The sequence below is a fragment of the Perissodus microlepis genome, chromosome 12 (genome assembly GCF_051167445.1).
Source record: "Perissodus microlepis isolate ML-2025 ecotype Zambia chromosome 12, ASM5116744v1, whole genome shotgun sequence".
NCBI classification, from domain to species: Eukaryota; Metazoa; Chordata; class Actinopteri; order Cichliformes; family Cichlidae; genus Perissodus; species Perissodus microlepis.
In genome coordinates, this window is record NC_140472.1 from 2,453,679 (window position 1) to 2,478,303 (window position 24,625).

General features: G+C 39.6%; 2 protein-coding genes across 3 annotated transcripts in view; one reads left to right on the forward strand and one right to left on the reverse strand.

Moving 5' to 3' along the window:
* LOC146375579 (negative elongation factor B-like) overlaps positions 1-4,852 on the reverse strand; it is a 51,644-nt gene extending 46,792 nt beyond the window's left edge. The window contains exons 1-5 of one of the 2 annotated variants that reach the window (XM_084946566.1): positions 4,286-4,852; positions 3,544-3,729; positions 3,323-3,435; positions 3,134-3,236; positions 2,242-2,337 (exon numbers count right to left, since the gene is read on the reverse strand). In XM_084946566.1, the coding sequence (XP_084802692.1) occupies positions 2,242-2,337; positions 3,134-3,236; positions 3,323-3,435; positions 3,544-3,708 (477 nt within the window). In that variant the 5' untranslated portion in view covers positions 3,709-3,729; positions 4,286-4,852. Of the gene's footprint in view, positions 1-2,241; positions 2,338-3,133; positions 3,237-3,322; positions 3,436-3,543; positions 4,208-4,285 lie in introns of those variants that run through there. The other variant, XM_084946565.1, reaches the window with a different exon arrangement.
* Positions 4,853-4,937: 85 nt separating this feature from the next.
* Positions 4,938-23,023, forward strand: nelfb (negative elongation factor complex member B). Its single transcript, XM_084946564.1, has 13 exons — positions 4,938-5,197; positions 8,270-8,430; positions 8,537-8,636; positions 9,209-9,439; positions 11,971-12,156; positions 12,265-12,377; positions 12,464-12,566; positions 13,363-13,458; positions 16,200-16,342; positions 17,762-17,868; positions 19,369-19,510; positions 20,379-20,487; positions 22,595-23,023. The coding sequence occupies exons 1-13, from the start codon at positions 5,096-5,098 to the stop codon at positions 22,751-22,753; spliced, it is 1,752 nt and encodes a 583-aa protein (XP_084802690.1). The 5' UTR covers positions 4,938-5,095; the 3' UTR covers positions 22,754-23,023.
* The last annotated feature ends 1,602 nt before the right edge of the window (positions 23,024-24,625 follow it).

Sequence of the window (24,625 nt, forward strand, 5' to 3'; positions counted from 1 at the left end):
TTTCTGGAGGAAATAAAAAAAACCTTTGGGCGTGGACAAGAGGCATCAGCTTATTACAAAATGCTTTTATTAGCTTCTGATCCTAACACACTGTCCCTCAAAAGAACGTGGGAAATGGACTTAAATCTCAACTTTACAGTGGAGGAATGGAATGGCATCCTCAGGAATCTGAAAAAAAATGTCACGCGAATTACGTTCAAGATTGGTTCAATTTAAGATTTTAAATAGAGTATACTGGACACCCTCACGGTTGCATAGGGTGGGTCTAGCGACTGATGATGCATGCTGGAAATGCCAGCAAGGAAGTGGCACACTTTTACATTTGCTTTGGGGGTGCTCCAAAGTCCAAGATTATTGGATTCATATTCACACTGTAGTAGAGAAGGTTGTAGGTCAAGGGGTCCCATTTATGAACAGTCTTTATGTATTAGGAGACCCTTCAGCTTTGAGTCACTTATCCACTTCTCTTGCTCATTGGGTACAAACGGCGATTATGCTGGGGAGGAAGCTGCTGGTGAAAGAGTGGAAGGCCTCATCGACTCCTACCTTCTCTCAGTGGTATATCTCTTTGGGACAAGTGGCAGCTTACGAAAGATTATCATATAGACTGCTAAATAGACTGGACGATTATAATGATAAGTGGGCTAATTACTTTTTACATACAGGTCAGTGACGTATCCGGCTAAAGTAGTTAAGGTCGGACTAAATAGGATAGCTGTAATCTGGTCTATGTGAAATGTTGGCATCACCCCTTTTTTTTTTTTTGGGATGGAAATATACATTGATTCTCAATTTGTTCTGTTGTTGTTACTGGGAATGTCCATTCTGCTATTTTTTGGGTGTTTTTTTTTTTTTTTTTTTTTTGTGTATATTAAAATTTAATAAAGTTTGAGTCATAAAAAAAAAGAAAATATGAGTTACAGGTGTTGTGACCACATCAGCACTGCGATGGAGACATGCGCCTAAATTGTCTTCGCCCCTACACTTCTATGGGATTAAGGCAGCTAGTTTATTGTAGACTAAAAGAGAATTTGTTTTCATAGCTTTCAATACTTGTTGGGAAAACACGTAAACACAGAGAATTGGAGAGATTATGATTGTTAGACAACAGGTGCTTATGAAACCACTTCCCAATCAAAATGGTAGAGAATTGAAAGCCAAACTGATTTTTGAGAAACGTGATGTGAGGTTCTGAAGGTTTTCCAGAACTCAGATGCATTTCCAGAGATGTTTTCAAGATATATATATATATATATGTATATATATATATATATATATATCATACGACTATTATAGTAAGATTATCAGTATTTTAAAAACCATTTCTTATTATCTGTCGACAGTTGACATTAAATACCATGAATTGGATAAATTACTCAATTTAATACATTTTCATAATGCAATCAAAGGTTAGACAGCAAATTATTTTATAATTCTAATGATCATTTCTGAGTACTGCTGGCCAAATAAGACAGTGTTTAGGGTGCTTCTTATCCACTGTAAAAGCTAATGCGCTGAACCATGAGTTTGGCCTGTCTTAAGCATCTATTAATTCCCTCCAATCTGTCCAAAAATGTTCTCAAAGGTTCTGCACTGGCTTCCTGTAACATTGAGATTTCTGTTTCACATCTTGGTTCTTACTTTTATACCCTTACAAGGCGAGGCTCCCTCCTACTGATCCACTCCACTCCTATTCTCATGTCTACAAATAAAATTTTCTTGTTGTCCCACACACCTGTCTGAAATCTATGGGGGACTGTGCATTCCAAACCTTAGCTCCCAAACGACTGAATAGCTTACCGCCCTCTCTTCGTACCACAGCCTCTGTGTTAAAAAACAGTTTAAACTCATCTGTTTGCCGTTTGGCTCGGATTTTATGTTCTGTGTTGTTTTACAAGTTCATACATGTTCATTTTGTCCTTAGACAAGCTGGTTATTGAAACCTCTGTAAAGCCCACTGTGACTGGTTTCTTGCCTTTCAAAGGGCTATATAGTATGAATACATTTTACTTTTTTTTTTTTATTAACCGAAAGAAATTCACAGGTAGAAATCAAACTAAAGGAATTTGCTTCAGTTTGATTTATAGCTGGTTTAAATAAAAATACAGATTTTTCCAGAGACACTACAATACTGTGAGTAACAATTTGGATATTTACGTACACAGCAGATCCCCTGTTTTCTAATCAGTGAAAGAAAAAACTTGATGCACAGATAAACCTGTGTTGTCGCCATTTACGTACCAAACGAGGCTCTTTGAAGACCTGACTGTCAATCATGTCCCAGGCTCCTTGACCCAGTGAGAGCATCCTCAGCAGCAGCATCAGGTCAGGACTATCCTGTGAGCAAAAACATACAACATGAGACTGTTATCAAAAATGCTGCCCCATCACAGTATATGTAAGCGGGTACAGACAACTAGTAATTAGCATAAGACAACATTTAAAATTAGAAATGCACTGCTGAACAGCATTGAAATATTATGTTTAAACTAAATAAGTGCATGAATTTTTTTCTTATTTCGACTAGTTTAAAACAAGCCCACATTCAACATAAACTTAGCTCACTAACTGAAATATAACATGTACTGGGGCAGTATGGTGTTGTCGTGGTTAGCACAGTTGCCTCACAGTAAGAAGGTCCTGTGTTCAAATCCTGCTTTGGGCCTTTATGAGTGCAGTTTGCATGTTCTCTCCTGGTATTCCAGCTTCCTGCCCCCCAAGGATAACTGGTGAATCCAAATGTGAGTGTGAATGGTTGTCTGTTTCTGTCAGTGGCTGCATGAATTAAATGCACCGCTCTGACTTATTGCTTAAAATAAACCATTTTTACACTGTTGTATTTTCTTCTTTTACTGAAGTAACCTCACCACCTCAAACATAATATGACACTGCAGAATAACTGCTGGGAATTCTTGTGTTTTGGGTTTATTTCAACTTTCTGCGTTGCACAACTAAAACTTGCACTTAGAGTTGCACTGTTTCATCGTCTACACTTCTAAATGTGCCTCCCTTCCTTTTCTTTGCCACATTGCGTGTTTTTGCTGTACCACCACAAAGTTGTCAGTCAGTATAATACCGCAAATTGTCACAATTGTGTATCACTTCTTCTGTTTCTCATGCACAGTATACTCACTCGTGGCAAAGCATCCTGACTCAGCAGCTCTTGCAGGTTCCTCATGATACTCAAGACTAGGGTGTTGCAGGCAAACGGGTCACACAGGATCATAGACAGGTCCCTGGAATGCACAATGATCAAAACATTATTTTGTGCATCTACCAATGATCAGCAACTATTTTCATAAGCCAGCTCCTCGTCTTTTACCCAAGGACTTGCTCTTGTCCTTTCTTCACTCCATCCAGGAAACCCTGTAACTCTCTGGCTCGCTTACCATCCACAAACTTCTCACGGATACAGGCATCTAAACACCACGTGAACTGTCAAAGTGCACAAAACAAACGAAAAGAACCCATTCAACACACAAAGTAAAATACACTGGAGATGTGATTAGGGGCTTTATTTACCACCAGTATCTGTGCCCTCACCTTATGGCAGGGATCCACCGAGCAGATCTCACTGATGTCCAGGTCATGAAGAGACATGAGCAGTTCTGCTCTCAGGGTGCAGTAGTGGACATTCCGGGTTCGCAGAAAGAGAGTTCGTAAAAACTGCAGCACCATGTCATACAGTTTCACATTCTTCCCGATCATCTGAGTCAGCTTTAGAACCACCTACAGTACATAGACAACAGGAATAGTCAGCAAAGGTAATTCCAAAACAGGAGCAGTATATAATTTACATGCTCCTGAGAACCCCAGACCTTTGACTAAGAATGCCAAGTTATTTTTACTCTCCCCTAAATACAGCACTTTCATCAACTATTTAGACCTGCTGTTTTGAACATTAATGATGGGATTTCCATCGGCCGGCTCTTTTGGCTCGACTCACTAAAAAGAGCCGGCTCCTTCAGCTCCCAACCGGCTCTTCGGGTTGTTTTGTTGCTTTAATTTATTATCAACAACAATATAAAATTATGCACAAAAGGAATTACTAATGTAAAAAAATGTGGTTTTATTTATATATGTTTATATATAAATATACACGGTGGCCCCTAGAGACAAAGCACATACAAACTCCAAAGCACATTGTTTTGGAAGTTCAGTTAACGCTAGCAGAGCGACCTAGATCACTTAAACTACACAATTGAAAGCATATGTGTATTGTTTGTGTATTTATACACAAACATTCATATATATTCAAATAATTTTAAAAAAAATGTTCATTTACCTGTTACTACCACACACCAAATCTGGTCGTTGGTACTTGCTGGGTAAGAGGGTAAGAGAAAGAAAAAAAAAACCCCATGGCTCGGGTCGTTCACTTCAAAGAGTCGGCTCTAAGATCCGTTTCATTCGCGACCGACACATCACTATTTTGAAGATCGATGTGTTATGTTTAAATAAAAAAAAAGTTGTTAGTTGTTTTGATGGAGTAAAACTTTTCAAATATGCTCAAACTTTTTTGTATGAGTCTGCAAATATGCTTTTTGATCTCTTTAGTTAAGCATTTTAAAATGACTTTATATGAGACTTTAAATAAAACTTTAAACGTATTTTTCCGAGGTAATTATGCTTCTACCACGATCTTTGCCACAATTGAATCCTCCCATGTATTTCAATTGAGAAGTTAGTGAGTACGGCCAATTTACGGTGGAGCAAAGGGAGTGTGAAATAGAGCAGACAGCTTCAGCTGAGTTCACCGCGAAAAAAAACACAGCATGAAAGGCACAGACAGTTAATGCAGCGGACACTTTTAACACTCGGTTTTACATCAGCTCTTTGTAGTTATGACTTCGCGCTTCTCCGCAGCTTGCAATCTAACCCCTTGATGCTCGCTCTTTTACCGCAGAGCACGCTGGAACGATTCATCGCGGATGTTTCTGGCGGAGTGCTTACAAAGTTGCAACACAGGAAGCTCTCACTGAAAAGGCGAATGTGTTGTTTTCTGCAGAAGGAACTTACTTTTGTTGACTAAACTCCCGTCAGAAGACATCAATTTGACTCAGATAATTTAATTGATGCTTAAACTGAAAGCAAGATGTTCGCGGGGCTGCCTGAGCTTGGTATATCCAACGGAGAGGATCTTAAAGAAACTCTCACTAACTGCACAGAGCCGCTGAAAGCCATCGATCAGTTTCAGGTAACACCCAACAGCTTAATGCCTCGAGTGATAGAGTGTACATTTCGACTAACGGTAAATAAGCGTTCCCGGATTGATAAACAAACGATAGCGTATGTTCTTAACCATCCAAAGCTAGTCACCGTTCTCCGTTGTTTCCTACCAAGCAAAGCAGGAGAGAGGATTGGAGATGGCAGACAATCTTTGAGCGTAATCTCACAATGCACAGAACGTATGCCGTTCTGTTGTGTTTGTTTGTGGTGTGTTTGGAGTGTTTTTTACCTCCATGAGGTGAGAGTAGGTGATATAAGTCAACGACAACTTAGAGCTTTAGAGAGTTTGAACAGCTATTTATTGTCTTAAATAGGTAATACAGTTTGAGCACAAACCATAGACTGTATATGAAAAATGGGCATACTTTTGTCATGTGAAAAGTGAAACCAGTAAGTGTACTATTTGGCGTTTCGGTTTTATATCGGTGCTCAGGAGATAACCCAGACTGAATGGGCCCCATGGAGGAGCAGCAAAAAACAGATTCCTGCCCCTGTCGTGATTTGTGCATTTTTAATTTTTATTTTATTTTATTTTTTTGCGTCGAAGAGGTTGAGAGGATTTAGTCCCATTTAAAAAAATTATATTTAAAAAGACTTGTATTCAAGTCAATCTTCCCTAAGTATTAGGGATGTCACAGACACTCTTTATGGCAACAGTGGGAAGGAAAAACTTGTTTTTAACAGGAAGGAACATTGTATAATGGGATTAAGTGTAATGGCTCTACCATATCTAAACCTGCATTCTTTTACGTAGCCACCTTGGGGCAATACCTTTGGTTGTATAGACATGTATGGGAAAGCAACCATTAAACTTCTTTGATTCGTGTCCTCAATAGACACTTTACTGGGTGATTCATGGGCTCAGTATCTAGTTTCAGTTTTATTTAATACAGCCTGATATTCATGTGCCATTAGAGTAACTATGGAGGATAAAGCAGGATATTTTTTACATGTGACTGACTAGTTGGTAAGATATGAGCATGCAGTGTCTCTCCATGGCACTGAACAGCGTGGTTCAGAACGTCGGATTGATAACTAACAGGTGATGTGGCTAACTCCATCTTTTGCACATTTCTGCCCCTGCTGATTTGTAAATTCCAGCTATGTTGCTTTCCTAAAATGGCATAGATGTAATAGTCTTGTGCAGTCAAAAAGATGAGCACTATCCATGCAGTGTCCACGAGAGTATATAATCACTGTCTTATAAGACCCGTTGCATGTGTAGTTTGTTTCATAGAAGAGTCTGTGTAGGTTCTCAGTCACCCAGGTCATGGTCATCTAGGAGCTTGGAAATAAAAGTTTCTTGAAGATCACCTTTCATCCAAGAAGCCTCTTCAGTTCAGGGAACTATTTCAGAAAACTGAAGAAGCTTCTTGGATGAGAGAAACATGAAGAAAACATCTTCAAGAAACTTAAAGAAGTCCAGTGACTGTGAAACACACTGAACCAGTGATTGCCTGCAGTTTAAAGCTGCAGATCTCACTGATGTCCAGGTCATGAAGAGACTGGCTGTAGTAAAATAAGAAATACATTTTAATAAATGATTGTAAAAGTAGAAAAGTTAAAGTTTATCATCCTGCCCACATCTGCGGTGAATCTTTGAAATAAAATGCGCCAGCATTTTTCCCTCTTTTTTTTTGTCCTCAGTTTTTTTTAGGAGTAAACACATTTGTCCCTCAAGTTTTTCCACTTCTTTGTACATCCCCTCATGTTCCTTCCAATAGCTTCACCAGTCTTTGCTGACATCTGTAAGTCCTTGTAATGATGCTTTGTTTATTATTTCCTATATTGAGATGATCATTGTTATTCTTTCACCGATAAATTAAAACACTGCAGCCAAAAAGTAGCTAGAAATTTGAAGGAAGAATGAACAGTGCTGAATCAGCTGATCACAGTAGCTGAAGTAAGTGTGATTTTTAGGGGGGAGCATGTCAAGTTACAACATAGGTAATACCTTAGGTTTTCAGAGGTGTTACAATGTAAATTAAAATCTAACATAATTAGAATAGAAATATCCTGTGTTTCTGTTTTTGTCAGTTTGATCAGATTTGCCAACTCAAAGTTTTGCATTAAACGTAGTCTATCTTATCAGAGCTTTAACAATCTTGAACATTTTCAGCTTGGGAACATGCCGAGGCAGTTTTATTATTTTCCCAGACACCAACCATTATGACAGCTACAGCAAATCAGCGATTTAATCAAATTCAGATTCACTTGCAACAAATTCAGTAACTTTTTATTTGAGCTTTTCAAACACCAATCCCCAGCATTCACTGGTAATACTGAGTGTTTGTGGCTTTGTCGGGTGTTTGTTTGTTTGTTTGTTTTTTGTTTTTTTGGCATCATGCTAAGCTCAAAATATTTAGGTTTTTGACTGGTCGTCAGGGAAAAAAGGATATTTCCAAAGGCGATGTGAAAAACAAAACGGCCATCATCAAAATGACTTTGGTCAGTGATAACAATTTAATTTTTTTTTAACAAAAACATGACATATTGATTGAAATTTTTTTTATAAGGGATTTCCCTAAACTTTATAATTCAGATGACTAACAAATGTATGGGGGAATATGAGAATAATTCATTTTTTGGACAACCTACAATAAGTTGCCGTTTTTTACAGACATGTATTCCTATTATGCATATAGGCTATGCCCATGTCGTGTAGCTATTATAGCACAGTTAAAGTTGATTTGTTATTCAGCTCTTAGTTCGGTTTCAAATCAAAATATTCAAAATGAAAACATGGTGTATTTCTTCTCCTGACGTGCTTAATTCTTTTTTCTGTTTACATTTTTAGGCAAAGAGTCAATAAACCTACTAAGTTTATTCATTTATGCAATTTACATTTCATACTTAACTTACATTTAATACTTTGTGGACCATTTAACGCCCATATTATATGAAAGATATCATGGAGTATAAAATGTGGTTGGCCATGTTTTACAGGTGTGTGCCCTTATGGGTAAGCTGACTTTGAATAGAGTAGCTGCACGGCTAGAACTAATTCCTGATGAGTCCTTGACATGTTACATTATTGCAGATGGAAAATGGAATCTTGCTGCCAACGCTCCAGTCTGCTCTTCCTTTTCTCGATCTCCATGGGACGCCTCGGCTTGAGTTCCACCAGTCTGTCTTTGATGAGCTTAGAGAAAAGCTGATGGAGCGAGTTGCCGTCATAGCAGAGGGGAAGGAGGAGGACAGGTCTGTGATTGGTTGTGTTTTGGTTTTTTTTAATTTATTTGTATGCTTGCTGAGGGAACCAGTGTTTTTATGACTTTTTTTTTTGGCTCTTTTCTTCTATCTATAGATACAGGAAGCTTGAAGAGCTGCTCGAGAAGAGCTTCCCACTTGTTAAAATGCCATCTATTCAGCCGGTGGTGATGCAGGTCCTGAAGCATCTACCTAAGGTAAGTATTTCAACCATTATCTGTTATAGGAATTGATCCTTAATTGAAAGGATTAATAATTTCATCCGTAATTAATCCTGCATTGAAAATACAAAGCAAATGTGGCTAAGGGATTTATTTTAGTTTAAACTATCACCTGGTAGTTGGATTGGGCTCGGATCACTTTCACACCATAAACAAAGCACTCTGGAGTTCATTTGGAACCATACTCAGACCACATCCTCCAAGAGCCTCGGTGGGAGGGAGGTGGGGGGAGTTTGATTTAAAGGGATTAAATACCACAGGTGTGTGAATATCCTAAGACATGCTGCATTTGTTTCTTGGCCAACTCTCCTTAATTCCCACAGAACAACCACTGAGAGTGTCTACTATTGCCAGACACTGGTACAGCATAGAATTAATCAGCAAACTGGAGAAGTTAACTAATTTCAGTCTCCAGCATTAGCTGATGCTCGTAGTAAGGGAGGGGAATGTTGTAAGCAGTACATGAGAAAATATAGTTTTGACAAGAAGCCAAGGATCCGTTTTAGGCGGACCTCTTTTTAACCTTTATTGCTTGCTTCTTCCTGCAGGTGCCAGAGAAGAAACTGAAGATGGTGATGGCTGACAAAGAGCTCTACAAGGTGTGTGCAGTAGAGGTAAAAAGGCAGATCTGGCAGGACAACCAGGCTCTGTTTGGGGATGAAGTCTCACCTCTCCTAAAACAGTACATTGTGGAGAAGGAAGCAGCTCTGTTCAGCAGCGACCTCTCCATCCTGCACAATTTCTTCAGCCCTTCTCCAAAAACACGACGCCAAGGCGAGGTGAGTTGCAGAACACAATAACACTGGCTCCACATTTATTTCAGACTAAACAATGTAACACAATTTTAATTTCCTTAAGCTCCTTTAGCAGCCATTACAATCTGGACATTTCTTGTTTAAAAAGAATGATAGAATAGAATCAAATAGAATAGCTCTTTATTGTCATTGGACAATATAATGAAATTATGGCCAGCAGCACCTTCAGGTCCAGGTGGTTCTTCCTCAGGACATGGAGGAAGTGCAACTGCTGCTGGGCCTTCTTTACCAGAGCGATGGTGTTGTGGGTCCAGGTTAAATCAGCAGAGATGTGGGTCCCCAGAAACCTGAAGATGGAAACAGATTCCACCCGTTCTCCATTTATAATAAGAGGGTAGTGGACCTGTCTGTGCCTCCTGAAGTTATGAGTTCTTTTGTTTTAAGGACGTTCAACTTCAGGGTATTTTCGGAGCACTAGCGGAACAAGTTTTCTATCTCCGCCCTCTACACTGTCTGATCTCCATCGGCATACTTGACGATGATGTTGGTTGGGTGGGTTGGTGTGCAGTCATAGGTGTACAGGGCGTACAGTAGGGGCTGAGAATGCAGTCCTGAGAAAACATAGTGGTGGTCCCAGCCAATGGTGGGCTTCTTTTGCACCATTCACAGACAGTAAAAGCCACTGTAGTGTTGTTTAGGTCGACAGGCTTCTATAGCTCTCGTCTCAGGCCATGTGCATTGTCTGTTTGGCCGTCCTTAGATCTGATTAGTCTCCCAGATCCCCACAGCTGTGAATCAGATTCATTTATTTAAAAGAAAAGAAGTTTGGTGCAACTTCTTTACTTGCACGGGTGTCATCCAAGTAGACTTATCAATAAGCAAGCTCCAGTCAACCTTCTGTTACTTTCGCTTTGCTTTGCATATAGCTCATGTTGACATATTGTGTGCAAGCTGTCATGGACCAAAATAGTTGAGAGACATACAGAGGACTTGCCTGTCCTGTTGTCCTGTTATATTGTATGTGCTTTTCATAATGTGTCTTGCACAACATGCAGCTAGCTGGCACCTTGCCACGGTGTTAGCAATCTGTAGAAATCAAATGCTAGTTATGTTTGCATTGTATCATTGTAACATGAGTTACAGATGACTAAAGTCAATGTGTTAGAATAAGTCAGGATTATGGATCGTGCTGTACCTGGTTGTAACTATTGGGTGCTAGCATTGTCACTCTGAAATGATTTTGTTAACAATTCTTAGCAGTTCTGACAGTGGAATTAGAAGAAAGGCATAAGCACAGAAAAGCAATGAAAGAAAAAATAATATGTCACCAAAGATGCCTAGGAAACTCTTAAATGTTCAATAGTGATGTGTTGGTCGCAAACGAGCCAACGAGCCGGATCTTTGACGTGAACGACGTGAGCCGGCTCCTTATTGGGAGCTGTGGGTTTTTTTTCTCTTTCTCTCTCTCTCTCTATCTCGCACTTTTTTCCCGCTTCACTCCGCACGTCAGCCTTGTGCTTTGCGCTGAGCAGAGGAGGGAGGGGCGTTAGTTACACTCGCAGTAGCACAGGAACAGAGCGGGAGGGAGAGAGAGAGAAAGAGAGACAGGGACAACAAGGTCACGTTAGAAAGGTATAGTAATCATCCACAACTATTTTCAGTTGCAGATGATAAAGGATTCAGAAAGTTTATTCATACATTTAAATAGTTAAAAGTTGAAATGTAAATAGTTGGTTTTTGTATTATATAATTTATTTATTACATTTTATGTGGAGTGAATAAATACAAGTATATTTACGGTGGCCCCTACAGACAAAGCTCGTACAAACTCCAAAACATGTACAAACTCCGAAGCACGTGAAACCTCCAAAATGTGCACAAACTCCAAAACACAACAGAAGTTCTCCAGGATGCAGGCGCAGTGTTGAGCTTTTGTTATCTTGTGGCTACACAAGCCAGCAAGTACCAACGACCGGATTTGGTGTGTGGTAGTAACAGGTAAATGAACCTTTTTTTTTTTAATTATTTGAATATATATGAGTGTTTGTGTATAAATACACAAACAATACACATATGCTTTCAATTGTGTAGTTTAAGTGATCTAGGTCGCTCTGCTAGCGTTAACTGAACTTCCAAAACAATGTGCTTTGGAGTTTGTATGTGCTTTGTCTCTAGGGGCCACCGTGTATATTTATATATAAACATATATAAATAAAACCACATTTTTTTACATTAGTAATTCCTTTTGTGCATAATTTTATATTGTTGTTGATAATAAATTAAAGCAACAAAACAACCCGAAGAGCCGGTTGGGAGCTGAAGGAGCCGGCTCTTTTTAGTGAGTCGAGCCAAAAGAGCCGGCCGATGGAAATCCCATCATTAATGTTCAAAACAGCAGGTCTAAATAGTTGATGAAAGTGCTGTATTTAGGGGAGAGTAAAAATAACTTGGCATTCTTAGTCAAAGGTCTGGGGTTCTCAGGAGCATGTAAATTATATACTGCTCCTGTTTTGGAATTACCTTTGCTGACTATTCCTGTTGTCTATGTACTGTAGGTGGTTCTAAAGCTGACTCAGATGATCGGGAAGAATGTGAAACTGTATGACATGGTGCTGCAGTTTTTACGAACTCTCTTTCTGCGAACCCGGAATGTCCACTACTGCACCCTGAGAGCAGAACTGCTCATGTCTCTTCATGACCTGGACATCAGTGAGATCTGCTCGGTGGATCCCTGCCATAAGGTGAGGGCACAGATACTGGTGGTAAATAAAGCCCCTAATCACATCTCCAGTGTATTTTACTTTGTGTGTTGAATGGGTTCTTTTCGTTTGTTTTGTGCACTTTGACAGTTCACTTGGTGTTTAGATGCCTGTATCCGTGAGAAGTTTGTGGATGGTAAGCGAGCCAGAGAGTTACAGGGTTTCCTGGATGGAGTGAAGAAAGGACAAGAGCAAGTCCTTGGGTAAAAGACGAGGAGCTGGCTTATGAAAATAGTTGCTGATCATTGGTAGATGCACAAAATAATGTTTTGATCATTGTGCATTCCAGGGACCTGTCTATGATCCTGTGTGACCCGTTTGCCTGCAACACCCTAGTCTTGAGTATCATGAGGAACCTGCAAGAGCTGCTGAGTCAGGATGCTTTGCCACGAGTGAGTATACTGTGCATGAGAAACAGAAGAAGTGATACACAATTGTGACAATTTGCGGTATTATACTGACTGACAACTTTGTGGTGATACAGCAAAAACACGCAATGTGGCAAAGAAAAGGAAGGGAGGCACATTTAGAAGTGTAGACGATGAAACAGTGCAACTCTAAGTGCAAGTTTTAGTTGTGCAACGCAGAAAGTTGAAATAAACCCAAAACACAAGAATTCCCAGCAGTTATTCTGCAGTGTCATATTATGTTTGAGGTGGTGAGGTTACTTCAGTAAAAGAAGAAAATACAACAGTGTAAAAATGGTTTATTTTAAGCAATAAGTCAGAGCGGTGCATTTAATTCATGCAGCCACTGACAGAAACAGACAACCATTCACACTCACATTTGGATTCACCAGTTATCCTTGGGGGGCAGGAAGCTGGAATACCAGGAGAGAACATGCAAACTGCACTCATAAAGGCCCAAAGCAGGATTTGAACACAGGACCTTCTTACTGTGAGGCAACTGTGCTAACCACGACAACACCATACTGCCCCAGTACATGTTATATTTCAGTTAGTGAGCTAAGTTTATGTTGAATGTGGGCTTGTTTTAAACTAGTCGAAATAAGAAAAAAATTCATGCACTTATTTAGTTTAAACATAATATTTCAATGCTGTTCAGCAGTGCATTTCTAATTTTAAATGTTGTCTTATGCTAATTACTAGTTGTCTGTACCCGCTTACATATACTGTGATGGGGCAGCATTTTTGATAACAGTCTCATGTTGTATGTTTTTGCTCACAGGATAGTCCTGACCTGATGCTGCTGCTGAGGATGCTCTCACTGGGTCAAGGAGCCTGGGACATGATTGACAGTCAGGTCTTCAAAGAGCCTCGTTTGGTACGTAAATGCCGACAACACAGGTTTATCTGTGCATCAAGTTTTTGCTTTCACTGATTAGAAAACAGGGGATCTGCTGTGTACGTAAATATCCAAATTGTTACTCACAGTATTGTAGTGTCTCTGGAAAAATCTGTATTTTTATTTAAACCAGCTATAAATCAAACTGAAGCAAATTCCTTTAGTTTGATTTCTACCTGTGAATTTCTTTCGGTTAATAAAAAAAAAAAGTAAAATGTATTCATACTATATAGCCCTTTGAAAGGCAAGAAACCAGTCACAGTGGGCTTTACAGAGGTTTCAATAACCAGCTTGTCTAAGGACAAAATGAACATGTATGAACTTGTAAAACAACACAGAACATAAAATCCGAGCCAAACGGCAAACAGATGAGTTTAAACTGTTTTTTAACACAGAGGCTGTGGTACGAAGAGAGGGCGGTAAGCTATTCAGTCGTTTGGGAGCTAAGGTTTGGAATGCACAGTCCCCCATAGATTTCAGACAGGTGTGTGGGACAACAAGAAAATTTTATTTGTAGACATGAGAATAGGAGTGGAGTGGATCAGTAGGAGGGAGCCTCGCCTTGTAAGGGTATAAAAGTAAGAACCAAGATGTGAAACAGAAATCTCAATGTTACAGGAAGCCAGTGCAGAACCTTTGAGAACATTTTTGGACAGATTGGAGGGAATTAATAGATGCTTAAGACAGGCCAAACTCATGGTTCTGCGCATTAGCTTTTACAGTGGATAAGAAGCACCCTAAACACTGTCTTATTTGGCCAGCAGTACTCAGAAATGATCATTAGAATTATAAAATAATTTGCTGTCTAACCTTTGATTGCATTATGAAAATGTATTAAATTGAGTAATTTATCCAATTCATGGTATTTAATGTCAACTGTCGACAGATAATAAGAAATGGTTTTTAAAATACTGATAATCTTACTATAATAGTCGTATGAGATATATATAGATATATATATATATATATATCTTGAAAACATCTCTGGAAATGCATCTGAGTTCTGGAAAACCTTCAGAACCTCACATCACGTTTCTCAAAAATCAGTTTGGCTTTCAATTCTCTACCATTTTGATTGGGAAGTGGTTTCATAAGCACCTGTTGTCTAACAATCATAATCTCTCCAATTCTCTGTGTTTTCGTGTTTTCCCAACAAGTATTGAAAGCTATGAAAACAAATTCTCTTTTAGTCTACAATAAACTAGCTGCCTTAATCCCATAGAAGTGTAGGGGCGAAGACAATTTAGGCGCATGTCTCCATCGCAGTGCTGATGTGGTCACTACACCTGTAACTCATATTTTCAATTCCAAAATTTTAGGTCATGGCCCTAGTGACTTAATAATTACTTCCCTCATGCTGTCCTTGCATTGTGTTATAGGCAGAACTACACAGCTCTTTAACTTGAATATCTCAATAAACCTTGATTTCTTGACACAGAACTAAAAACACTTACCACAAAAAGTAAGATCATTCGTGTTTAGTCAGTTATTTCTTTCTTGTAAGAATGCTTCTTCGCCCTAAATCTTATGCTGTTGGAAAGCCTATTCATGTCCCATTAAATTGTGCCACATTTGTAAGGGCAATCCATTAATAGGTTGAGCAGCAAAGTTGACTGTGGGTTGCACCTAAAATTTGCCAAATCTTCTCTACCAGTGCCATACAGCTAATTCTTCTATTGACTCTTGTCTTGAGCTTCTGGTACCCCAGGTGCTGATAGTGAGATGCCTGGTTTGTACCTGTGAGCATGGACCCTGCATGCCAATCTGGTTATGCCCTGTGCCATATGGCAACTTCAAGCTGGTGTTCCCCAAAACCAATTTGCAGCATTATTTGAAGTGAACCCTAGTACCATCTCCAAATTGAAGGCCAAGCTCCAGTGTAACGTGAGATGTCAGAAATAAGCTGCAAAGTGGGTGTCTGAGGAGACAACGCCGCGACTGTATCCTTACCCTCTCAGCACTTAGGAACCATAGACAGTCTTCTACAGATATGCGGAGATTAGCCCTCTACCCAGACTATCCAGAACAGACTGCACACATCCAATCGCCATTCACTGCCTTTCACTGTCAGGTCCATTTCTACTGGTGATGGTAATATATGCTGGAAACTTGTGGAGGAACATTATGTTCAGCAGTGAGTCCAGATTCTGCCTATGGCACTTGTGATGGCACGGGGCAGCATCTCTGTCACTGGAAATTTAGGCTTGTCATCACTGGAGGCAATCTCAAAGACTACATCCACTATTTGGGAGTGGAGAGAATGAAGTGGCCTGCATGCAGGTTCAACCCCATTGAATATTTCTGGGATCAGCTTGGGTCTGCTGTTCTTGTCAGAGTGACCAATTCATCAGAGATGGGAGCCCTACCCCTGTAATAAAAACATTTTAGAAGCACCAAGAGCACTCTAATGCAACCTGAGTTTATATTTGGCATTTTCTGCACCCTGTTTGTACTGTAACAGCAACAGGGAAAAGCTGCTTCTCCACCTCCTCTTTACCTCTGCACGTGCCTCGTTCCTTCCTCGTTTTGCTTTTAAAAAGTGATGATGCGCATTGTTGAAGTCTTTTATATTGTCCGGTTACAGTAATCCGAATCAACAAATGATAAATCTCCATTGTAATAATTTCAAACATTACTTTGAAAGATATCACTGCAAGTATCACGAAAGCAGTCCAGCAGAAGTCACCGTGACATTATTGGTATTTTTATGTCACCCTCAGGATTTGGAAGTGGTTACTCGCTTTTTGCCTGCAATGATGTCAGTGGTTGTGGATGATCACACCTTTACTGTGGAACAGAAGCTCCCAAGTGAAGAAAAGAGCTCGCTGTCATACCCCACCACCCTGCCTGAATCCTTCAACAGGTAAAAACACAGCATCAAACATAGGTTGTCATCAGTACTTTCATCTCATAGCTTCCTTTCTCGGGAGGTAAGAAGCACTGTTACCACGTTAACCCTCACATCTTACTCTAATGTAGGTCACTTCTAAATTTAACTATAAAATGTCAATTCTTCACATGTTTGTACAAAAAAAAATATCACCAAACACGAGTGAGGAATCATAAACCACAAGTCTTTTGTACTGCTCCTTTATTTTTCTTCTCAGAGACAGTCGTTTTAAAGGGGGGGACTAGTAAAAGCGCTATACAAATACAGGCCATTTACCATTTAAATTATAAACTATAGAGATGTTGATGTAACATGATGTATGTAACCATGTATGAGCTATAAGAGATGAGTTGCATTGACTTCATTACTTGAAACCTTGGGCATGTTTGTCTTTATGACAATGACTTGTATGCTTCTAGCAACTTCTTCTTTGGTCAGTTTATTATCCCAGCAGGCCAATCATCAGTAGCATCCGATGATTGGCAGGGCATACGTGTTGATTCCACAGATCTCGTGCTTCCTCTGCAGCTGTTTGGTAGTTGCATCTTTCCCAGTGGCCTCTTTGTGGTTAAAATTTGCCTGTCAGATTTCAAGGTATTTATAACGATCCTCAGTGTCTGCAGTGTTGCCTTCTATCAGAGCAGTCCCTACAGCTCCGTCTAAGTATTGTGAATCAGTGAATTGATGTCTTACTTATTTCTGGCATAACGTTAGAGTCAACCATCTGTAGAGGAGGTGGCCTATCTGTAGCCTGTCATATTTAAGGACCTGGGTGAGGAGCTATGCAGCACAGCAGTAGGGACAGAGCATCTCTTTGGCTAATCCCGCACTTGATGGTGGCTTTGGCTTGAAGTTGGCCTTTAGTGTCATTTTCCATATGCCCACTGAATTACTGTTGAAGGCTCTTGGGGTTTTGTTAATCTTTGCAGTTGTAGGCATTCCTGGGTTGAATCATAGGCTTTCCTACACAAGTACACATTCTGGTCTGCTCTGTCTACCATGGGCATCCAGACTATCGATGACACACATAAAATAATATACAACCGACACTTTATTCACTTTTAGTCACTTACAGTTATTTATTCACCTTTCAGTCACTTTGATTTTAAAACTGTATATTCTGTGTATTTATTATCTCACTCTTATTGTCCTTGTCTTCAACGTTATGCTGCTCTGTTGTATGTTAATTGCTCTTTGGGGATAAATAAAGTCTTTCTGATTCTGATTCTGTCCTGGGTGGAATTTGAAATGGGATGTAGTGAATTAGTGGGTGGATCCGTTTGTGGAGGCATTTCATTAAGTCGGTTCACTAAGCTGAACAAATGGTGACAGTGGTTGTCTCCAGGGCCACACACAGAGGTGTAGCAGGTTATTGTTTCCCTACCCCCTCAGATACCTGCAGGAGAACAGAGTGGCCTGTGAAATGGGTCTCTACTATGTCCTCCACATTGCCAAGCTGAGGAACAAGAATGCCTTACAACGGTTGCTGCCTGCACTTGGTGAGTGTCTGAATTATAACTATAACAACAACAATTTTATCTTGTAACTTGAGTCAAAATGCAGTATCGCTGCCTTTTTTTCACGTAACTGAGTCTTATACCTGATCTCTCAGTTACATTGCTTGTTTTTTGGTTTTGTTAATAAATCACAATATTAACAAAGATGTGCGCGATTAGTCGACTACTCTTCAATATTTTCGGCAGTCTGCAACAGACACACCAGTCATGTAATATGATCGTTAATATTTTGATTGCTGTCCAGTGTCAGTACATAGTTGTTATGTAGCCCTCTGCCCCCAGATGGAGCTGCACCCCTCCTAACGTGGTTTGAAAGTATTTTGCTCCAGAAAATGAAAACAGAGTTGTATCTAGGCTTTGTCAGAATAAACTGGCTGTCAACACTCAACATGAGCAATACACATATTTAGCACAGGCATGGGGATGTTCATTTTCATGTAAAGAAAGCTTTTGCTAACGTTAGCCACACCAGTATGACATTGTTTACCTGAAAATGCTACAGTCCGTAGCTCATCACAGCAGAAGATATGCTTTCACTCAGTGTTGTTGAATGCAGAGGCTTTCAAAAGTTCATTAAATATAATGAGCCTGAATACACGGTGCCTGGCAGACTGTAGCACAACCAAAACTGACAGAGGAAATGAAGCTAAATATACAACAGCAGGCTGTTCAAATTCCATGACAAATGAGTCGTGTGTCAAAAATCTGTCCTTTTATTACTGAAGGAAATTAGCAATGCTTTTAATTTGTGGATTAGAGGAAAACTTGGCAGCATATCTGCGAGGTGCTGTTAGCAAGTTGGGACTGGAAGACGAGGTCGTTACGTATCCAGACAACAGAAGCAATAAGGTAGTGGCAAACAACGTCATGTTGGAGTAGGAAGCAGTTTCTTGTTTTGATGATGAAATTTGATGAAAAGTGACGGTTCTGATCTAAACAGGACAGTCACAAAACTGATGGACGCACATGCTGTGTGTTCCTACCTTAGAGCTGTCAGATGACAATTAAGGGCGTGGTCCCTGTGCTCCCTCAAAAGTGCCACCACTGGTCTGTGTGGGGAAGCACGCGTATCTGTGTTGAACTTTTACCATGAGTTTGCTGAACAATACCCTCCTAACATAATTAAAACACATGAGGGAAGAAATTAATAATTTTCAATTATAAAATTGTTCCCAACCCCAAAGTCAGCCATGTATTAGTCGTTTCTCATGACTACATCAACTTGCAAGTCGCTGTCTATGTTCCCACTACATCTGCTGTTGTCAAAGAGTTTTTCTGCTGCTGGACTTTTTGCCAATGAACTGAAATCACGTGTTTCACCCCTATTTCGCTGTTTAGGCTTTTGTAGTTTAGTCAACTAAGAAATTAGTCACCAGAAACATATATTCAGAAACTTCACATTCAGTGTGTTAATGACAGACCATTCCACCTTATAGGAACAGTTTGGGTCTTACAAGTGTTTCCTTTTTTGTTCCCCCATAGTGGAGACCTACAATGATATGGCTTTTGGTGATATCTTCCTTCACCTGCTGACTGGACACCTCACACTTCTCTCTGATGAGTTTGGATCAGAAGAGTTTTGTTCAGTTGTCTTTGATGGATTCCTCCTTACATCTTTCTCCAGGTAGGTTGATTCAGTGTTACAGTATAAGACTACATCACCATTCTCATCCCACAGCACCAAAGTTGACTGAAAAATACACAAAGCTCTTATTACCACCCAGCTTCTGACAATAGCGGAAAGCTTAGTGGTTCAGTAGATTCAGATCCCCAACTGCTGACCGTCCCCTTTCAACGCCACCAGCCTAAATTCGCTGAGCAGTTAGGAAGGTGAATGGGTGATAATAATAACAATCAAGATTTAATTTCTGTAGCATCTTATAAACACGTTTTACAGAAGTTTAAAAGTGATTTTAAAGATGTAAGCAGGTGCTGAAAGGGGCCATCCCAAAACTGCCAGTCCATGTCCTTAAGCATGAAAACGTGGAAAGATCGTTTATTCTGTGTGTATCAGGACATAATTTAACTGTGAACATAATACTGCATGTAAACATGAGTTCCTGTTAGCATAATACAGGAAGCTAACAAGGCAATCACACAAGTCACCTTCAAGTGTGGAATAAACTGTGCTGCATTGGTCTCACCCCCAAGAGTCCCTTATACAGAGGTCACAGCTCAGTGAACAGCTCTCCAGTTGGGGCAGTGAGCACTCTTGGTCATTCAGTGTTAGAGAATAGAGGATTCTCATTGGCTAAAGACTCATGATTGACACGTCTTTGCCCAAAGAGCAAACACCCTTCTCTCATCACATGATTTGTTGTTGTTTTAACCAAGACGTCAAAGTATTTATCTATTTACTTCTTTGTGTATCTTTTGCATTTTTTATTAACAGTGAATAGAATAGCTTCTTTCTAAAAGATGAGGATAAAAACACCTTTGGTGTGATCGTGTACAGTAAACATGTCTGTTTCTTCTGTCTGAATTCGTTACAGTAAAGAAAATGTCCACAGACACACCCTGAGGATGTTACTGCATCTACACCACAAAGTGTTACCATCATATATGGAAACTTTAATGAAAACTCTGGACCCTCCAAAACAGGTAGGCTTTATCTCTACATTGAGTTTGATTTCAGGTGGAGAGCTCCATTTAAACCCTCGTGTTGAACCACTTTTTGGCACAAGGGAGCAAAACGATCGCATGAGTGCTGCTGTTTGGAAGAATAAAGTAGTCGTGGCAAAACAATCACGTGACCACTTCACGATGACAAAGCAACAAGGTGATATATACCAGTTAAATTGTGCTGATAGTCCACGTAAAACCAGAATCATGATAAACAATATATACGCAGAATAGTTTCGTCACGTTTACTGTCTAAGGACAGCGCAGCGAGACCTCTCTGCTTATGACCTTATGTCAGACCTGCAGGTATCAGGCTGTGATGTTCTCCTTAAAGTGGACAGAAATTATTTTTTGGAGTGGCACAAATAATGTGTGGCATCTTATTTAATGCAGAACAGCTGATTGTTCTGTAAATAGGTTGAAATGTTTATTTAAAAAGGGTAAAAGGTAAATGGCTGCAAATAACTTTGTTGTTTGCAAAACTTGTGCATAGGATTTTAAAATTTGCAATTTATATTTGCATTTAAAGTTATGAAATATGATCATTTTTTTTCAACTTTTTTCTACTCAGTTTATGTTTTTTGTCTGATTTCAGATCAGTTGTGTTAATACAGTATATCAAAATGAAAACATAACTGTAAATTCAGACACGTGAGGTTGTGTGAGGATGATACCAAACAAGGCAAATAAACCGTTTTTAGAGGTGAAATGTGGAGGAAACATCAAAAGTGGTCGAAAACAGCCAATTATGCTCTGGACCCCAGAGGGTTAAACATTTTTCTAAAGTAATGCAATAGTTACTTTTCCTAGTAAATAATTTTAACTCCGTCACTAACTCAGGTACTTTTTTGAATAAGTAATTAGTAACTATAATTAATTACCCTTTCAAAGTAACTTGCACAACACTGGTCATTATCACCAGAGGTTTTGGGAAGAACTATTGTGAGACATTACCCCTCCCTGTCATGCGAACACTTAAAGTCACCTGACAAAAGGTGTGAGTGGGGGTTGAAGGGCCTGGGATGGACTCTCAAGAGTACATTGCTACATTGCAGGTGGCAGGCAGCTGGTGTTGGAGCCACTCCCTCTGTTCAATGATGGTTGATCACATACGCATCTTAACTGGCCCCAATACCTGTGTGTGTAAGGATGAACTTGAATATTTAGATGACAGTTATATCTAATTCAAAAATGTGACTTATCAATAATTGCTGGTAGCTGACCATGCTGCTGACAGCGATTAAGCATTTAGAACATTGTAGAACTTGCAGTTCCTCGACCACAGTGGCGTGTACTTCCTCCCCCTCGCTGTCATTTCTCGTAATAGTCTTTCTGTCTTTGAAATTTGCACTTCACACTGTGCCGCTGCACACAGACACACAGCTCCTCTACTCACTAAGAACAGAATTAATTAACATTCATAACCCTAAACAACACTTGGAGGAATTTCAGAGGTCAAAAAAAGTTTCATTTTCAACAGCACTGTAGTGTTGAACAGTTATTAGGTTAACAGGTTATAAATGTTAACCTGGTCGGCACACAAACTGTCATTAGATGTTTAACTCCTAGCAGTTATCCACCACATTGGCATCTGTTGTCTTTAATGTAGCATCTAGCAGCCTGTGGTTGGATAGAAGATAAATAATCACTCCAGGCTGAAAGGATCATGGATGGGATATTGAGCCCTGACTGAGCAGATTACAGGCAGAGGTGAACTGGGCGAGTCCGTGCTGTCTGTGCAGAGCAGCTAGAAAGAAGGTTCAGAGTTTGGAGAACTAATCTGAATACATAAAGATTGACGTCTGGAGCAGAGCAGTCTAATCGGATGTCAGGCCTGAGGAGAAGAGCTGCAGACTGAGATGCAGCAGTACGAGCAGGGGATCAGAGAGGCTGACAGATGAGATTCAAGATTCTTTGCTGTCATATTCATAGTGAAATTAAGGGCATACAGTGTGGACAGGATGATGCACTTTAACTCATTTTTAAAATGTGGACAGTGATCATTGTAGTCTTACACACACACGTGTGAACGCGAGTTGAATGTCAGTATATTGTATGTGCTGACATGTGTGCTGTGTGTTCACAGTGCAGTGAGCCACTGAAGGAGCTCTACACCCAGCTGACAGAGAAAATGGAGGCGCAGAAAAAGAGCCCGCCTCCAACAGATGAAACTCCATCCCTGGACTTGGGGCTGCACCCAGTGACCGTTCCCACTACGGCCTCCACACCGACCACACCTCTCTGAAGATCTTAATCACTGATAGACTTTACATACAGGCTGCAGCTGATTCATGAAAGGCTGGAAATTTTACAGTTGTGTAGGATTTTTTTTCTTTTTCATCAAGGTTTAATTTCTGTAGACATGTGTCTTCCAGCTCTGACAGTGTACTCCTGTTTTTTTTTTTTTTTGCATTATTGTTCAGATATACAATATTTTCATGTGTATCTGTGCTGTGTGTGTTTATGAAGTGTGTCAGTAGTGCAAGAACCCTGTAAATAAAGAACTGTTTGCAAATATAGTTTGATTTACTATGAGCCAGGCAAAATGCACCACCTCGACACTAACACAATCACTTGATGAGATACACTCGACTGCAACAGGAAATAAGAGACTGATGTGTGTAAACCCCATTGGTTAACTTACCAACAGCCAAACATAGAGGCAGAGTTCGACATGCTGAAGACTTGTTTGACTCTAATAAGATCTCACACAAGCATGAACATGTCAGTTAGATGTCCCTGCGCGTTTATTACACTTTGAGAAAACAAAGCAGAAAAACAGGGATTACAGTGAGAGTTACCAAGTACGGATCTGCTCCGAGACCACTGGAAACTGCATGAGTGAGTGGGACACACACACACACAGTGAAACAAAAATGATCAGTGATGCCTCTGACATTATTGCACGAGTCTTGTTTTCTTCATCAGTGGGTCTTTTTTACTCAAATATGATAAATTATCCTCACCACACACACATACACAGTGATGCTCTCACCGTGTACCCTCTCGCTCTCAGGTGTTCCTCTGCACACAGACCAGCTGAAAAAAAGGTTTTTTTTTAATCCAAATGGCAGTTTTGATGAAGTATTTCTTTTCAGTTGTACACGCAACAAGAACAACATCTTAAATTTTATGAATTGTTGCCTAGGCTTCAGTAAATCTCATTAACATAGTTAAAACGTAAATGAGATGACATTTTTCACGCAAAAGATGTAAAAGTAACTTAATGTCAGACAAAAGACTCATTGTGCTCTGATTGTCACGTGTTGACATATGGATATGTTGACTCAGCAAAGGTAGTATTAATGGCAAATGTTTTGCCTCATTACTTGCAAGCCTTACTAAGCTTTTGTGCTTTTTTGTGTTGTACCCAGAGGTTTCAACACAGCTGTTACATAAACTGGTTGAGGTCCTAGTTAGTGCTGTGAGCAAAATGGTGCCAAACCATATTTTAAAAAGTAACTTTATTCTAAAGAAAATAAGAGTACAAGTACTTTTTTTCCCTCGTCAATCTGAACTTATTTTGTAAAACAGTTTTTGCTGTTTCTTTAGAAGTAATGTTATTTCTGACTCAATCGTATTTTAAGATCGTCCAAATACTTTAGTAGGCATTGTAATCCTACTGCAGCGTATTTAAAAAATAAATACTTCACTGACTTTTGTAGGGTATTTGTTTTGTGCTTTGACTGTAATGCAGATGATTGGTCTCTCCCAGTGCCCCTGCACTGCAGTACTGTAATCTCACAGTGCCAAGTGCCACTGACAGCATGGGTAGCAATGTAACTTCGTACATATACTTTGATATTTGAATGTACTCTGAACTTCCAGTATGCTTTATTTGGCTATTTCATGCTGTTTGCAAATGTTGCATTTTGTACTTGTAGATAAAAGTACCAAGCAGCATACAAATAATTAAAATAATCTCCATCAATAATGAGTACTTTTACTCTAGGTTCCTAAAGTGTATTTTGATGCTTAAATGTTTTCTCTTTGCAAAATGGTTATTCAATACTAAACAATGCACTCTTGTGCAGCTTATTTTAATGACATACATTGATATGAGAGCACAGGGCCGAACCTTCTTCATGCCTCAAAACTGTCCTCAGTGTATTCAATT